A 17,459-nucleotide genomic window follows, 5' to 3' on the forward strand; every position below is an offset into this window, starting at 1 on the left:
AACTTCTGCCTCTATTTGACCCCACTGTACAGATGGGGAAACTGAGACCCAAGAAGTCCTGTATCTTGTCTCATCACACAATCAGAATTGAGTTACACGGGCCATGACATTCGTGTTACCTAAAGGGAATTGCTGGCAGAACCAGTCACTGTGTAGGGTGAAGTGGATTGACTTTAGTGTCCCTCACAGTGGGCGGAATCGTGGCTTCCCTTCATGGAGCCTCAGTTTCTCCTCTGTGAAGAGGAGTTAATCCTATCCTTACACAGTGGAGACAAGTGCCAGGGTTATGTGTGGAGCGGTGGAGCAGGCTAGCAGCACTTACGGGAAGACTGGGTCATGGAGGTGAAGCGGGGGTGGCTGCCCTGCAGAAGTCTGTTCCCTGCCCAAGGTCAAGGACTCAGGTATGGGTTTCCACAAGGTCAGAAAACGTTGGGCAAGTTCATCAGCCTCTCTGACTTCAGCTTCCTCTTCTGTAAAGGGTGGGGAACCCCACCTTCTCCACCAGCAGCTGGCGAGCAGGATGAGAGCCAGTGCCCAGCGGGTGCCAAGATAGTAGGCGCTCGGCAGAGGCAGGTCCTGACCCCACTCCTCCCCTGCTTGGCCGGGGGCTGCAGGTCCAGCACCACGACGGCATCACTGGGACTCACACCCCCAACGTGACAGACATGTTAGTGGAACATCTGAGCGCAGGGGTGCAGGGTGTGCACAAGCTGATGGCCTCCATCATCCAGGACAGGACCCCAGCCCACTCAGGTAAGCGAGGCCCCTGAGGTGGACGCGGTGGTCGGGCAGGGGCTCTGTCCTTTTCTGAGAAGAGTTCCTGGGGGCTGGGGAGGGGTCCAGACCGCCTGAGCTTCAGACTCTGGGTGTCCATCCCAGCTGTGGCCCCTAACCTGGCTGTGCGCTTGGGCAGGGGACTCACTTCTCGGAGGCTCTGTTTCCTCTCTGTGACTGAGGGAGGGCCGGTGTGACAGTTAGAGGCAGGAACAATGCTAACAGGGCCTGGCATCTGCTCAGCACTCCTCATGCAGAATTTAATGTGTTGCCTCACACATCTCTGAAGCTGGAACTGTTGCCGTCCTCACTGTATAGCTGAGGACACGCACAGACAGAGGGCTGTGGACCTGCCCAGGGTCACACAGGTAGGGTGTGGACCCTTAGGCCTGTGCTGCCCAGCGTTGCAGAGAGGATGCAGGTGTCCTCAGGGACCTGGCCCAGCCTGGCTCCCAGCACTGGCTCCTGAGCTCAGCCTGGGCACAGATCGTGGCAGGGCTGCCACTGCACCAGCCCCTTTGATCTGAGGGTTTCACCTGTGGGGAGCGGCTCATCGCACCCGTTTGCTTGGCACCGAGGGGATTCACCCCAGAGAGTCCTGGGCAACGAAGGACACGCTGGTCTCCCCACAAGTGCACGAGATTTTTTGTCCCCAAGGCGGCTGCTCCATCCCCAGGGCTCCACACTCAGGCCACTCTCGGTCACTGTGCAGCTCCCCTGTGTCCTCACCGTTCACCTGACCTGCTCTTCCTTCCCCTCAGGGTCTGCATATAATCCCATTCTAGCTTCGGACTCGGGAAGGGCCCTGGGGACCAAGGGTGCAGGTGACAGGACCCTGTCCGCAGAGACGAGGATCCAAGGACAGACAGTCTCAGAAAGAGAGCTAGAACTGGGGTTGGATTCCCTTCCGGGGGGGGGGGTGCACTCCATTCCCCTGAGCTCACAAGGGCGGCTCCCCCGAGCAAGGGGGAGGTGGAGACACCAGAAGGGCATCACAGCCCCGGAACTGCCGGGCAGAGACTGGCGGCTGGAACCGTGTGATGTGCTCAGGGACCTGGGGGTCATCGGACGTGGATGCTCTTAGGGCACATGCGGTACAGGATGGAACAGATAGGGAATCCAGACCCACTTTGCAGGGGACCTCCAGTGCTGAGCTAGGTGATTGAACTTGACCCTCCAGGCTCCAGAGAATTCCCCACTCCTTGAATGCCAAGCGCTCAAAGCTTTGGAGCCAGGCCCTAGGAGCTGGGCCACCTTGGGCAGGTGACTCTACCCCTCTGGGCCTTGGTGTCCTCACCAGTGAAGTGGGGCTGGCAGGGAGAGATGCGTGAGGAGCCCATGGACCCTGAGCTTCCAGAGGGACACTGCGTTCCGTTCCCACCTCCCCTGCCTGGGGGCCAGGGCGGCAGGATGAAGAGAGTGTGGGGCGCTGTGTGCGTGCGTGAGCACCACGTGTCTGCATGTCCCTCTCCCCCAGGCTCTGCAGGGCCGGCCTCACCTGCCTGTTTCTCATCTTCCCTGGTGCACGCACGTGTGCCGAGTGAGTCAGATGGCAGCAATAAAGCCTTGCCTCTGTGTGCAGGCCCAGAGCCTGGGGGCCTCTTTGCCGTGGTCTACAACCCCCTGGCCTGGACAGTCACCACCATCGTCACCCTGACTGTGGGCTTCTCTGAGGTCAGCGTCACGGACGAGTCAGGCCGCCCGGCGCCTGCACAGGTATGGGCGTGAGCTGCGGCCAGAGGTGCACCTGCTCTGGGCTGGGCACCCACAGAAGTGGGAGCCTTTAAAGTGAACAGGTGACAACCCCACTGTCACTGTGAGAACATTGTCATTGGGGTGGGCATCCATCAGGGTCACTGGGATCCACCCAGGGGACTGACTTTGGGCATCTGATTTGGCCAAAAATGACTCTTCTGTTCTCTCCCTGGAAGGTCTCAGGGAGGTCTGGGCGGCACGGGAGGCGCCCCCTCCTCTGTTGCATGTCGAATAGATACATCCTGAGGAATTTCCACTTTGTGTGGGGAAGGCCGCCGGGATTCTTAAAGCAGATGTTGAAAGAGGCGCTGCATTAGGGGCTGGGCACGGGCGGCCTGTCTCTGCGACACCCAGACAGGCAGCGGCAGAGTGTGGTCCTCATCTCCTTCCAGGACCTGGAGCTGGAGGTGCTTCCAGAGGGCACCTACCTGTCAGCCAGCCGACCCTCCAGGGGAGAGGCAGAGAAGGTGCAGCCGTGAGGCAGACATTCAGGGAACACTCTCCAGTGCCCATTTTGGGCCTGGGCCTGGGCTGAGTGCTGGGCTCTGGACACTGGAGTCACCGCGGGGGTCAGGGAGCAGACACAGGAACGGAGAGTCAAGGTGTGCAGCGGTCACCCGCGGGCCTGGGCAGCAGCCCTCAGCTGGGCCAGGAGGCGGAGGAAGCAGCTCCCCTCCGTGGACGCGGGGGAGAAGAGGGTGCTGGCTTGAGCAGACTCAGCACATGCACCCCTTCCGTGCCCACAGGCAACACCCACCAAGAGTAAAGGCACTTAAATGTTCCTGGAGCGCCTGCTGTGTGTCAGGCCTCACCCTAGGTGCTGGAGAAGCTTCAGTAACCAAGGAGACAAAGTGCCTGCCCTCAGGGCTCATGTTCTAGCAGGGGAACCAGGCAGGAAACAAAATAAGAAAATACAGCCCGTGCTGGATGGTAACTGTGGCGGAGGGGAGCCTTCAGCACAGCTGTGGGGGGTGTGCGGTGGCACAGTGTAGCTGCTTTAGTTCAGAGAAAGGCCAGGTGGAGGGGCTCAGAGAGGCACCTTTTCCCTAGAGAGTGAGGGTCCCCCCTGCAGGTCCTCGGTGTCCTCCTCCGACTCCCTTCCTTAATCAGACAATGTGGGGGTGGGAAAAGGGCAGGAGGGAAACCCTGAACACCTCCCCCCACGGGGAAGTTGGAGGAATGAGAGACAAGGGCGCTCCCTCCAAAAAGGATGCCCCGCAGGCAGAGGGGACAGTGTGAGCACAGGCTCAGGGCAGGACACTGCAGCGAGGGCCGGACAGGAAGGCGGCCAGTTTGCAGGCCCCAGAGCAGAAGGGGGGCAGGAGGGAGAGGAGGCTGGGCCTGGGTCCTGCCGAGCAGGGAGGGTGCAGGGAGGGGACCCAGCTCAGCCCAGGGATGGACGACCCTGCTGCCTCAGCGGGCAGCAGGCACTCCATCCTGTGGGCGTGCAGCCGCGGGTTACTAAGGACACTGAGGCATCTTCCAGTCCTGACGTCCATCATTTCATCCCATCCCGCTGGCCGTGCAGGTCCAGAAGTCAGAGGATACCCCACCCGCACATGCCCTGCACGTGCTGACCACGATCCCGGGGCTCAGCTACCAGCACTACAGCATCAGGCCCATCGAGAGGGCCCATGAGGACACCCAGGAGGCTGTCGCCACCGTGACCAGCGCCATCCAGTTTGGCCGCAGGCTCAGGGGACGTGCCAGGCACTTGGGCAGGCGCCTGGTGCCTGTGAAGAATGACTGCTACACTGTGTTCCTGGACCAGGAGACCAACCTGATGCACAGCGTCTGGGAGAGGTGAGGTGCAGCCACCGCTGGCTCTGAGGCGAGGAGCGCCCTGGGGCCTGGCGTGCCCTGCCCGCACCGGGCCTGCATTTCCTCCCCGGCCTGGGGGCCTGGGAAGGACCTGACGGTGCTGAAGGCCCTCAGTGCCGAGCTGATGTCCAGGCGTGCGCGCCTAGGCTAGGGCAAGGAAGGCTTTCCTGAGCTTGTTCATTTCTAAGGTGTGAATCCACGGAAAAAGGAATGTTGAGAGATCCTCCCTGGGGGAAATATAGTAGTCATGGTACCCACTATTTTAAATTTGGAGAAACATAAAATCCATGCATCCACCCACCGCCGCATCCATCTCTCCACTCGCCCCGCCGCTCATCCATGCATCCACCCATCCATCTTCCATCCACACACCCGTCCATCCACCCCGCCATCCGTCTGTCCACCCATTTATTCACATGTTTAATCAACAGCAGCTATTGGTTGACAGCAGAGAAGGCATCTGACCCCCAGGAAAGGCCTCCCAGTGTTTGGAGCACCCCCTGCCCCGTCCATCCTCCTGTCACATCCCAGGCAGTTTTCATTCCTCCTCAGCGGCCTCTTCCAAGACAGCCACTTCTGTTTCCTCATGTGCCTCCTGACAGGAGCAGAGTTTGGGAGCAACAGGAAGCTTGGGAGGAGCCCCTGGCAGAAAGCCAAGGGGAGGAAGGAGGGGGAAGGGGGAGACAGCGGAGAGGAGGGAGAGGGGGCGTTGGCGTGACGGGAGTGTCACCTGGAGCTCAGTCAGCTGTCAGCAGCTGTGCAGGCACAGACCAGGACTCCCCTCACGGGGCTCAGCGGAAGTCCAGTCCTTCAGTCAGACAGCACGAGGCGGGGAGGCGGGGACGACAATGGTCTAGAGGCTTGTCTACAAACCAGGTGCATGTGTGTCATCGAGTGTCCTCGAAACTGTCCCTTAGGCTCTGTGGAGGGTATTTTTGTTCACTCCTGGTTCGAGGCTGGTGTCTGCATACAGGGATTGTGAGCGTGGTTCCCAGCACAGGGATAATGCCCGAGAGACATTGTCCCCCACGGTCATACTGGTTTCTCTCTCCCGCCTCTGCAGGCAGAGTAACCGCACAGTACGCGTGACCCAGGAGTTCATGGAGTACCACGTGAACGGTGATGAGGAAGACGGTCTTATTTCAGATAATTACGTGTTTACGCCCAAAGGTGCCGCAGAGCCAGCGTGGGAAGCTGTGGGGATGGAGATCGTAGAGGGGCGGCTCATGACCGAGATCCGGCAGTTCTTCTACAGGTGAGGTCGGCCCCTCTGGCTGTGCGCAGAGGACGCTGGCTGGGCAGGTGCTTGGGGAAATGAGGGTCCATCCTTGCTGCAGATGCCCAGCTCCTAGTTCTGTGCTTGGCACTCGGTCGTTCCTCGATGAAAGTTTAATGAAGTGATGAACTGCCCCGTATCTCTGCAGACCTGGCTGCGCTGTGTCATCTTGGTGCATCTAAGTCCAGAGGTGGGACCAGCACCCATAGTGGCAGTGACTTACATACCAGAGCAGCTCTGGTGTTCTCATTAACAGCACAGACATGAGCCACCCAGGTTGGCTGGTGCTCAGCACTATCAGGGACCCAGGCTCTCTGCCTGCCCTGCACTGCCTGCAGCAAGGAGGGAGGGAGGGAAGTAAGGTAGGAAGGAAAGAAGGTGACACAGGAAAAAATGTGGGGCGAGAAAATGACCACGTCCCAGCTCTCAGCTGAGTCTATGGGACACACCCCACCACGCGTGCGTCCTAGGCTTCAAGCAGGAAAGATTCGAGGGTGAGCCACGGCTCAGTAAAGGTGGGTTTATTCTGAAAGCTACATACTCCATAGACAGAATGCGGGCTATTTCAGAAGGCAAGGGAAAGGCTGTGAGGCGTGGGGTTGGATGCTCAGTTTAAAGCAGAAGTGGACTCACACTCCGCAGACAGCGTGCGGGCGTCTCGCTCAGGAGCGCGAGCGGCCCCGGGGTGCGGGGCTGCTAGTTTTTACGGGCTCAGTAACTTTATATGCTAACAAATGGGAGGGTTTTTCCAACTACTTTGGGGAAGAGGCTGGGATTCGCAGTAGCTGAGCCACCACCCACTTTTTGACCTTTTATTGTCAGCCTCAGAAGTGTCCTGGCGCCCGTGGGGAGACTCATTCACCACGTTCACGGGCTACAGTGGGCGTGTGGTGAGCGCGAGTCTCCTGGAAGTCAGGTCTCCTGCCATCCTGGGCCTCAGGGCCTGCTGGGAGCGGGATCTTCCGCTCTCCTGGTGTTGGCTGCTGTTCCTCCTTGAATGGCCGTGCCCTCCCCCTTCCTTCCTGTCCAAAGGCAGGGCCGTCCAGAAGCTGCCAGAGCTTGACTCACCCACTCTGCTTCCCCTCCAGGCAGGTGAACGACACTGACCACACACACGCCATCTACACCCGGCTGGCCCGCGGGCCTCAGGGCTCTGGCGGGGAGCTGCTCTGCCACCGCATAGAGCAGGAGTGCCGGGTGGGCCCCTTGGAGCTGAACCGCGAGGCCATCCTGAGGACCAGCACCGATCTGAACACTCAGCGGGTTCTCTACTCGGACAACAACGGCTACCAGATGCAGCGCAGGACCTACAGAAACTACGCGAACAACAGTGTCTCCCGGGTAGGCCCTGCGGCGCCCCGTGGGCACAGGGCCCGCAGACGCAGCGCCGATGGCGCTTCTGCAGCGGGCGGGAGGGACCCCTGTGAGCGCCCACGGTCAGCAGCGGAGTCTAGAGCGTCTCTCTGAACCTCCGCTGCCCGACATGTGCCGTTAGTGGGTGAGGCCCAGGCTTGTTCAGACCTGTGCCCGAGCTCTGGTGCCACCGCGTGTGAGGGAAGTCTCTGAGGTCTCCTGTGTGCCCCTCGGGTCCTCTTCTGTCAGATGAGCGCCTCACTGGGGGTCACTCTGGGGATAAGCAGATGATGCCTGTCTAGGCCTGAGCGGGGTTGGACCCTCACTGGCTCCTCTCAGTAGACCCACTGCCAGGCCGCTTGGTGAAATGGCAAACACAGCCTCAATTCCGAAATCAGTTCAGCTCCCAGACCCTTTGCATCCAGCAGAGTGACCAAGGGCAGGTCACCTGGCTTCCCTGGGCTTCTGTGCTCTTCTGGGAAAGGAAGTGACCTCCCCTCAGAAATCTGGGGGTCAGCTGGGACATCCAGGCGCAGGGCTGTGCGGGGCACCTCTTATACCTCAATCAGCGTTAGCTCCTCCTCCTTCCAGGGGACCCCGTGTGGGGGTTGTGGCCCCTCCCTGCTCTACCTTCCTTGAGTTTCATTCCCCGTCATTTCTATTGGCTGCTTCTCACCCACTGTGGCCGAGGCTCCAGAGAGACCAAGGCCGTCAGCCCAGGACGTCTTGCCCCAACAGAGCAAAGAGCATGGGCTCTGCGACCACTGTTCCAGCCCGGACACAGGCCCTTTTCTATCTCGCAACCAGCGGCCGAGGGCTGATCTCAGCCTGGACTGGCACACACCCCTTCATTCCCCCCTGAAGGAGTTGTGTGGGGTGGTTTGACCCCATGTTACAGATCGGGAAACTGAGGCTTAGGCATCTGAGTCCCCATCTCATATGGTCAAGAAGCAGAAGAGCTGAATTTCAATCCAAGTCGGTCAGTCTAAAACGTCAGATCCCCAAACCCTGGCCACCAACACCACACTGAGCAGCCACCGTGCCTGTGCGGGAGGCTGGCTCGGGGGCCAGAGGTGATCCAGACCAGGTGTCCTACCAGGCCCTTGGCCCCTACAGCCAGCCTGGCAGTGTTTCTGTCCACAGAATTACTACCCCATGGCCCAGGCGGCCTTCATCCAGGACAGAGGCAGCCGGCTCGTGCTGCTGTCGGAGCGGGCCCACGGCGTCTCCAGCCAGAGGAGCGGGCAGGTGGAGGTAGGAGGAGGCCCCTCCGGACCCCCGGGGGCGCGGCAGGGGCGAGGCGGGGCCTGTCACACAGCTCTTCCCTGCAGGTCATGCTCCACCGGCGGCTCTGGAACAACTTCGACTGGGCCTTGTGGGACAACCTCACACTGAACGACACCACCGTTGTCCGCCCTGTGCTCTGGCTGCTGCTGGGACCCCGCACACTCACCGCCGGCCTGCGCCAGAGGAGTGGGCTGGCGCTGCGGCACAGGCCCGTGGTGCTGCTGAGAGAGCTGAATGGTAAGGGGGTCCTCTCAGTGCTCGTGTCGTCTCGGCCCAGAGGGAGCCGGCCTGGCCGGGGGTGGGGACGGGCTTGCGCCCTCAGGGGTCTGGGCTACCTCGGGGCAGGAAGGGACTCAGGGACCTCTGATCCCAGCCCCTCATTTGAAATATGGGCAAACTGAGGTGCAGAGAGGCTCAGCGCCTCATTCAAGGTCATATGCTAGTCAGCGCACAGCTGGGACTCAGCTCCTCCCTCCACACACCTTTTCCCTGCGTCGCCTCCCGTTTCCCCTCTGACGTCCCTTTCTCTTTATCAATATGATGCAAGTCCACCTCTTACTTCGGGTCCGGAGGCTCAGCATTTAAAAGACTGGTTTTACCTAAATTAAGCATGCCGTCACCAGGTGAGGGCGATTCTTACCCATGTTCTGATCTGCAAGGTTTTTATATTTCTTGCACTGCGACTACTATAGATGCACATCCGTCCAGTGTGGTATATTTACTGACACAGTGGACCATGAAATTCATTAAACAATGATTTCTGTTAAAGATGGTGCTATGGAGAAGCCTTAAAAATTTAAAGACTTAGGTAAAATATGGGATCCTCATTCTCACTACAGGCGCACCTTACTTCATATTCTTCCCTTTATTGAGCTTTGAAGATACTGCTTTGTGTGTGTGTGTGACAAATTGGAGGTTATGGCAACGTTGCATAGAGCAGTCTACTGGCACCATTCCTCGAGCCACATTTGCTCAGTTCCCATCTCTGTGTCACAATATTTCAAATATCTCATTGTATTATATTTGTTATGGGGATCTGGGATCAGTGATCTTAATGTTGTAATTGCAAAAGATATGCAATTTGCTGTAGGTTCAGTTAATGTAACATTTTTAGCAATGAAGACTTTTGAAATTAAGTTTTAAACATTGTTCCTGTTAGATACATTGCTATCCCACACTTAATAGACGACAGTGTAGTGTAACTGTATTTTCACATGCACTGGAAAATGCAAAAGCCATTGATGCCTTAATTGGGACATTTGGTTTATTGCGGTGGTTGAACCCAAACCCACAGTATTTCCAAGGTTTGGCTGTAATCCTTAAACGGCATTCTGTTTCTACTCGTAGAAGTGTTGATGAAGATTTGATTTAAGATTTTCACTGTTTCTGTTGTAGAGCCGGTCCTTACAGGGCATTAGGGAGCAGGTGGGCTGTGGTGTCTTGTTTTCCCACCATTGATGGAGTGCCTGCTGTATGCTGCAAGTTGCATATGCATTAGGCCCAGGCCCTCTCCTGAAGGTTTCTCGGGGGCTGTCCGTTGGGGAGACAGGCTCACCCAGGTCCGGGTTCAGGGTGGAGAGGGAGCGGTGCCGAAGGGAGGGCCTGGTGCCGTGTAGGTCTGCTGGAGTTGGAGACCTCAGACCCGGTGGAGATCAGGGACCAGCTCTGAGGGCTATCAGGTGATGTTCTCTTGTGTGGCAGTAAAGAAACTGAAGGACAGCCACTCGGGCAGAGCCTGGGGAAGCTCATGGGGTCGAAGGAGAAGCTGGACAAGAGGCCTGTCAGGTGGGAGGCAGGGCAGCTCTGGGCCTCTTGAGAGCAGGTGTCCATCTCCCCCAGGACTGCCAAGAGCTGCCTGCCCGGCCACCTCCAGGTCCCAGGTGCAGATTCCCAGGAGAGGGGATGGGACTGGCCAGCAGGGTCGGGGGCTGCTCCTGGATCAGTCAGTGCTTCCTTCCTGGCAGCTGAGAGCCTTTCCCACAGAGGGGATGTTGCCCTGGTGAGAAAGCTCCAAGCCTGTGGTCGGCTCCATCCACAGGACCCACTCTGGTCTCTTCTGGTTGCACATGAGAGAAACCAACGCTGAGCCACAAGGAGCCTTTATTCTGAGGCCCACAGAACGAGAGACGGGCGAGGATGTAATTGTGCCTCGGGTGCTGGACCCTCCATGCGGCGGCCCCTCTCCCTCCTTCCGTCCCCTGTGCTTCTCTCTGTCTGCAGACCTTCTTCCTCCTCCTCCTAGAGGGACGTGGCTGTGAACAGCTCTGGGGCCACATGTGTCCCCTCCACCCAAAAAGAACTGAGACTCAGACTCGGGTCTCAAGAGCAGAGGTCCAGGGAAAGATTCTGATTGGTCCTGGCGAGATCACGTGACACAGGTCTGGACCAATCACTGTAGCCTGGGGTATTGTGAGGAGATGGCAGCTCCAGCTGGAGCGCAGAGGTGAACAGACCGTTTCCTGGAAGGAGGAGGAGGGCTGAGGTCCTTCTGAGCAGAGACACCGATGGATGACCAGCAAGGGGAGATGGCTTCCAACACTGGACAGAAACAGGGCTCCAAATGGACTTCCTGTGTGGTCTGGAAGAAACAGTCCCCTCTCTGGGTCTTAATTTCCCCATCTGTAATTTGAAATGAGTGGACGAGAGAGCCAAGGCTGTTTAGGGCATTTGCACCAGCAGATGCTTGAGGCTGACTGGGGTGTGGGCTACAGGTGGGAGGGCTGGGAGACTGGCTGGAATGGGGGACTTAGAGAACTCTGAATGCCAGAAGGAGGAGTTTGGTCTCAGCCCTCCCCTTGTCATCCATCTGCCTTGCAGAGACTGCCCAGGATGGCCCAGGCCCCCAGCAGCAAGAGGCTGTGACTCTGCCCCCAAGTCTCCACCTGCAGACCCTCAGCATCCCCGGCTGGAACTACAGCTCCAACCACACAGAGCACCTGTGGAATCTCCGGAAAGGTGAGGCAGGTGTTCATGTGTCCAGATTCACTCCACTCTCCCCATATCAACCAGACCCCCAAGCCCATCACCAGACAAAGGAGCTCTCCTCAGAGCTGTCCAGACTCTATATACCCTGGTTCTCTTATCTGCCAATGGGGAGAACGAGGCCCACAGAGAGGCAGGTCACTCAGGACGCCTGGGACAAGGTGGACCTGGATGCCATCCAGACAGCAGTGACAGTGTGCAGAGGGAAGCCCCCAGCAGGGCCTCAAGGAGGGCTCCCTGGGGGAAGAAACACCTGCCAGGAACCAACTTGTTATATTGCCGAAGCCCCTGCGGCACCTGATCTGCCACTATACACCTGAGCACCTCCCTAGCAGGGCTGATTGTGCCTCAGCCACTATCCTGTTCCCAGAGACCCACCCAGGGCTGGCACACCCCAAAGTAAGTGTGTGCAGAACTAGGAAAAAGGGGAAAAGGAAGAGGCAGAGACCAAATATTACCTTTGTATCTGGTACTCTGGGTATTAGAAACAGTGGCTGCAACCTACAGCCATGTGGCTGCCTAACACGGACTTATAACATCCCCACTCCCCCGGCCTGTCACAGAAGACGAGGGGCAGAGGGCCTCTCCTGCAATAACAGAGCCTTCCCTACCTACCTGTGTGCGATGCCAAGCCCACTGAGAACACTTGCACTGGACGCAGCTTCTACCAAAGAAGAGGAAAAGGGGGCTGGGCTGGACCAGTGCTTCCTTCCGGACAGAAGTGAGTGAGGGACCGAGCGACAGCTGCATCCAAAGATGCAGTGAGGCTCCCCTGGTCCTCATATGCTAGTAACCACCTTATGACGCAGGCTACCGTCATCACCGTCACCTTCATCGTGTCATCAGCACCGTCCTTCTCCTTGTCTTCATCGTTATCACCGGCGTCATCATCGTCAGTTCTTAACCACAGCACTAAGAACATAGGGAAGAGATTTTACAAAGTTTTTTGCTTCAGTAACAAAATTCCGAACTCTCGCTGTCCTACTAGAACCATCATTTCACCCCCACGCCACGTGTCCACTGGGCATCAGCAGGAACGCCCTTCTCACCTGGTCACCAGGGACCTGGCAGGTGGAGGCTGTGTTGTAACACAAGCTTCCTCAGTCACTGAGGCAGGAAAAAGCTTCCGTGGGACATGAGGCATCACCTCTGCTCACACTGTGTTGGCCTCAGAGTTATGTGGCCACTCCACCCTTCACAGAGAACGAAATACAATATTCCAGAGAACTGGAAGATTGAGGACAGGCTCAGTGATGGCCACAAAGCTGAATGAGGACCAAGACTTTCCAAACGTCAGAATTGGCCCCTGTGTGGGTGGTGGGAGGCACTACAGTCAGCTGGACCTGGGCTGGAATCCTCCCTCCCTCCTTCTGTTGCTCAGCAGCTGTGTGGCCTTGAGCAAGTGTCTGCCCCTCTCTGAGCCTCGAATCCTTGTCTGTCAAGTGGGGGCCATGTCAGCTGCCTCCCAGGGCGGTTGAAGATGTGAAGTTGAGGTGAGTGTGTAAGGTACCAGGCACAGACAGGGGTCCTCACTGCCACCTTCCTGTGTCCCTAAGGCCATCCACGAAAGGCCAAGGCTGACCTCCGCCGTGTCCTGCTGCGGCTCCACCACCTGTATGAGGTGGGGGAGCACCCGGTCCTGTCTCAGCCTGTGACGGTGAACCTGCAGGTAACCTGCCCCCACCTTGCGTCCCGCCCTCAGGTCACTGAATCAGCCCCCTGCCCCCCAGCAGATGCACACAGGGAGACAAACCCAAGTGCGACCGTCCTGACTCGGATGCCCCTGGGCACAAAGGAGGGAGGGTCAGTCTCCGGGGGACAGGGGGGCGCCCCCCTCCTTCTTTGAGGACTTCTGGGCTGTCAGTTTTGACAACATGCCTGCATTTTGGTTGTTTCACATTTATTCTTGTGGTAAATCTTTTTACACAACACAGATGTTACTTGTGTGATCAGAAAACACAGTAGATTTTCACACAGACTTCCTAGATGGTGATCAGTCACAGAGTCCAGGGTGTGGGTCAAGGAGACTCTGCTGAGCAGCGCGGGCCCCCTGGGCTCTGGGCCTAAGACTCCCCACCTCTGAATGGGGAGGGCGGAGTCTCTGCCTGCAGGGCTGCTGAGAGGCCCTGGGGTGCTCACGTGCACACAGGGGCCTCACACCTAGGAGGCTGGTGGATTTGTGTCCCCGGACCCCGACCTCCGTCCTCACTCCCCTCTGACCCCCACTAACAGGTGAGGCGCCTGCTGCCCGGACTGACCGCCTTCTTTCCTCAGAAGCTGTGAGGAGATGCCTGCTTTCTCCCCAGTTTGCTTCTCTGTGGGGCTGTGGGCTCGTTACTCATCTCCTGCTCACAGAGAATTTCTGTAAATCTCTGTGTTGTGGCTCTGGCCCCATTGGTACCTGTGTCCTCCACGGACTCTGGAAGGACCCCAGTAACCCACCCGGAGCTGCCGTTGCGACGCCTTCCCATCGCCCCCTTTCACAGCTCTCGCCTCCATGCAGGCGGGTGGACGGCCTCTTTCCTCCCCAGGGTCCTTCCCTCTGTCGTCACGGACCTGCTGCCCAGGTGACCTTCATCTTCCCACCTGGCCTTCATCCGTGCACTGGCTTTATTTCTTCTGTTGTCACCACTTGGTCACAGAAGCAGATGTAAAGGCAGAAGGGGGGATGGGAGCAGCACACAGAGCCTCGCCCTCCGTGCCTTCTCCTCCCACCAGCACAGGGAAGCTCCTGCAGACAATCCCAGCCCTCCGGTCCGCAGACTGTCCTTTCCTTACAGTGGCCAGAATGGCGGCCCCCCTCCCCTCTGCACGGGGGGCTGGGTCAGTGCTTACTGGGGAAGAGGGGATGGAAACCAGGACTGGCTCCATCCTGGGTCCATGCAGGGCGCCAGCTGAGCAACGCTGGGAGGAGGGACCGATGTTGGGGGAAGGTCAGGTTCCTGCCGTCCCCTGGGCCTGCTCATCCAGCTGGGCACATGGGGACGCACGCTACTCCCCGGCCTCAGTTCCCTCTTCTGTAAAATGGGGCTGCCCATCCTGTCCCTGGAGATGTGCTTCAGGAACGAAGTGCAGGAGATGCTGTGCCCTGGGCCACGGTGCGCCCGCCCTTGCTTCTGTTTTGTTCTCTGCTCAGAGCTGGGGCCTCGGGTAGCTCACCCCTCCCTGTGCTCCCGTCCCACAGTCCGTGCTGCGGGGGCTGGGCTCCGTGCTGGCGGTGGAGGAGCGCTCGCTCACTGGGACCTGGGACGTGAGCACGCTGCACCGCTGGACGTGGAGGACCCAGGATCGTCCCCTCCGCAGAGGTTTGGGAGCCCCTGGTTCAGGCTCCACCCGGGATTCCCAGCCCGCCCTTCAGCCAGGATCAGGAACTGGACAGGCTTGGCTCAGATCCCACTCTGCTCCTTAAGACCCATGTGACCTTGAACAGGCTGCCCTCCTGCTCTGAGTCTCAGCCTTCCTGAATGCACCACATCAGGTTAAGGAAGGCTTCAGGTCAGCCTCCACCTGCCAGGAGTCCACACAGGTGGGGTGTGTGTGTGTGTGTGTGTGTCTCCAAGACCATACCCCTGCCCGTGCCTTGGGTGAGCCCCAAACTTACCAGCACATCCCCAGGGGGCACCTGCCATGCTGAGCTCACACTGCACACCCCACAGTTACCCCTTGAAAACCACTGGCTGCTTCTTGCCTCCCAGTCTGTGCCTGTGCCGCTCCCTCTGCCTGGACAGCGTTGTCCCCTTCATCCTGGCCAGCTTCTAGTCGAGCTCCCCGAGGTCCAGGGCTGGGTCAGGTGCCTCCTCTGCTCTCTGTTCCCGCTGAGTTTGCTCTGACCCATATCACCTTTTGTGTACTGCACACAGCATGGTCTGGGCACATAGGTAGACACTTAGTCAATTTGGGATAGATGGGTGGATGGGAAAACGGATGATTGAGAGAAAAGGAAGGAAGCACGGGTGGAAGGAAGGGAGGGAGGGAGATAGGAAGGAATACGTATACTAGATGTGTGGTTGAGTGGATGCTGGCTTGATGACTGGATGGATGGAAGGACGGATGGTGATGGCTACATTGATGGATGAACAGTCTTTATCCCAAGGGTGAAGCCTGAAGTCCAGGATGTGACTTCAGCAGAGCCCAGTGAGATAAAGGGCAGGTCCCCCCACCCCCCGCCATGGCCTCAGTGAGAATGCTCTCAGGCATTGAGTGCCACACCCCAGGGGATATGAGGCCAAGTAGGGCAGGACCAGCTGGATCCACCTTCCCCGTGGCAGGGCGCTCTGCAGAGGGCAGAAATGAAAGCAGCCCGCTGGCAGTGCAGCCCTGTCAGGAGGGGGCAGCCGACGGCCCTGATCACCATGGGAGCCGCAAGAATGTGGGCAGGGGTGGTGTTGTGAGGGGGGTGCAGGGAGGAGGTGACCTGGGGAAGCAGGTGGCTCCAAGGACGGTGCTGGACAGACCACCTCTGCTCCCCCAGGAGGCTCCAGCCACCCTTCGCCAACCCCCGGAAGCCCCACCATCACCATCCACCCGAAGGAAATCCGGACCTTCTTCATTCATTTTCAAAAGCAGTGAGCCCTTGGCGGATGTGTGGCCTCAGGATGCAGAGGACGCAGCGTGGAGGGGTGAGGGGTCACTGCCCATCTGGCAGGCCTACGGCAGGACATGGATGGAACTGGGGTGTTCTGATCTCTTCAATAAACATTGCATTGAGGACCTGTTTCTTCCCCTGCCCCCCAGAGCCAGCCCTCCCTCTCCTCTCCTCTCATGTGTGAGAGCTTCACACAGGCTCACGTTCCTTGTTCATTTCCCAAAGTCAAAGACGGGAGGTTCTCCCAGAGGCAGAGGAAATACAGGGTTACCAAAATGCATCTGCCTGCAGGCTTCGCCGGGTCTCACCAAGGTCACCAGTGATGACTGTGGCCCTGCTGCGTGCAGGGGGCCTTCACAGGCTCATCCCAGGCTGATGACACCCCTGAAGGGTGTGGCTGTGCCCACTGGACGGGGGAGGGAGCTGTCCACCCCAGACTCCTCCCCTGCCCCAGGGGACACCTGCCACCCTCCTAGCTCAGGCCACCAGGAGATGAAAGGAAACCGCATAGCACATGAAATGGGACACCATTTATAAGAATTATTAACAACAAGAAATGTGTATGTTCCACTCCCAGATGTACGTCCAAAGGACTGGGAATATATACTCTCCAGGAAATATTACTGCACGTTCACAGGCACATTCTTCACATTCATCAAAGGTGGACACAACTCAAGTGTCCATCAGATACCTAAATACACAAAACATGCCATATCTACACAGTGGGAATATTACTCAGCCATAAAAAAGAACAAAGGCCACTACAAACATATATAAGTGAAGGAAGCCAGACACGAAAGGGCCACATGCTGTGCCATTCCATTTCCATGAAGTGTCCAGAAGAGGCAAATCCACGCAGGTTGAAAATAGAGTCCTAGTTCCCGGGGGCCGGGGGAGGACAGAACAGGTGTGACTCCTGGCAGGTCTGGGGTGTCTTTGCGGGGTGTGTGATTGTTGGAGAATTAGATAGTGCTGAGGGTGGCACGGTTTTGTGAATGCACCAAAACCCGCTGAACTGTGTACTTGGAAAGTATGAGTTTGATGGTGTGTGATTACATCTCAGTGGCAAATATTCTGGGAGAGTCAACTATGAGATGCAAGGAGGTCGTATGGTCCCCAGGGCTGAGGGATGTCCTGAGGGAAGGACAGACTTGGAAGGACTCGACCTCCTGGGAGAGGGTGGCTGTGACCACCGGACAGCAGAGTCCTTCTCTGGTCCGGCCAGTGGGAGCTGCTCTGGAGCTGCGGGCAGGGAAGGTCCTGGGCGTGCAGATGGGAGAGGCCAGGCGGGCGACCGGGGACACGGGGCGCGGGGAGCCGGGCCGCAGGGGCGGAGGCCTTCGCCGCCGGGGGTGCCCGGGGCCCGGCTGCCGTGTCGGGCAGGCCGGGCTGTGGCTGCGGAAAGGCCAACCGCGCTCGCGGCGAGGACGAACTCCGTCTCAGAGGAATTCCGCCGACGGCCGGGAGCAGGTGACCGGGGCGCGTCCGGGGTGACGCCGGCAGCCGGCAGAGGGCAGGAGCGTGGCGCCTCGAAGGCCCGCGGCGCGTCTGGGGCGTGCGCGCTGCAGGGGGGCGCCGGCACGCGCCCCTCGGCGCAGCCCCGCGCCGGCCGTGCGGGGCCGCGGG

General features: G+C 58.6%; 1 protein-coding gene across 1 annotated transcript in view; it reads left to right on the forward strand.

Annotated features, from left to right (window-relative positions):
* Positions 1-15,916, forward strand: part of LOC116667981 (epididymis-specific alpha-mannosidase-like) — a gene marked incomplete at its 5' end in the record, with an annotated part of 32,626 nt that extends 16,710 nt beyond the window's left edge. Inside the window, 11 exons of the mRNA XM_032494174.1 lie at positions 615-753; positions 2,357-2,490; positions 4,058-4,332; positions 5,414-5,605; positions 6,715-6,967; positions 8,123-8,233; positions 8,311-8,503; positions 11,084-11,221; positions 12,805-12,917; positions 14,433-14,553; positions 15,720-15,916. Coding sequence (XP_032350065.1) covers positions 615-753; positions 2,357-2,490; positions 4,058-4,332; positions 5,414-5,605; positions 6,715-6,967; positions 8,123-8,233; positions 8,311-8,503; positions 11,084-11,221; positions 12,805-12,917; positions 14,433-14,553; positions 15,720-15,817 — 1,767 coding nt within the window. The remainder of the gene's footprint in view (positions 1-614; positions 754-2,356; positions 2,491-4,057; positions 4,333-5,413; positions 5,606-6,714; positions 6,968-8,122; positions 8,234-8,310; positions 8,504-11,083; positions 11,222-12,804; positions 12,918-14,432; positions 14,554-15,719) is intronic.
* Positions 15,917-17,459: the final 1,543 nt, after the last annotated feature.

This window comes from Camelus ferus, chromosome 2, assembly GCF_009834535.1.
Source record: "Camelus ferus isolate YT-003-E chromosome 2, BCGSAC_Cfer_1.0, whole genome shotgun sequence".
NCBI lineage: Eukaryota > Metazoa > Chordata > Mammalia > Artiodactyla > Camelidae > Camelus > Camelus ferus.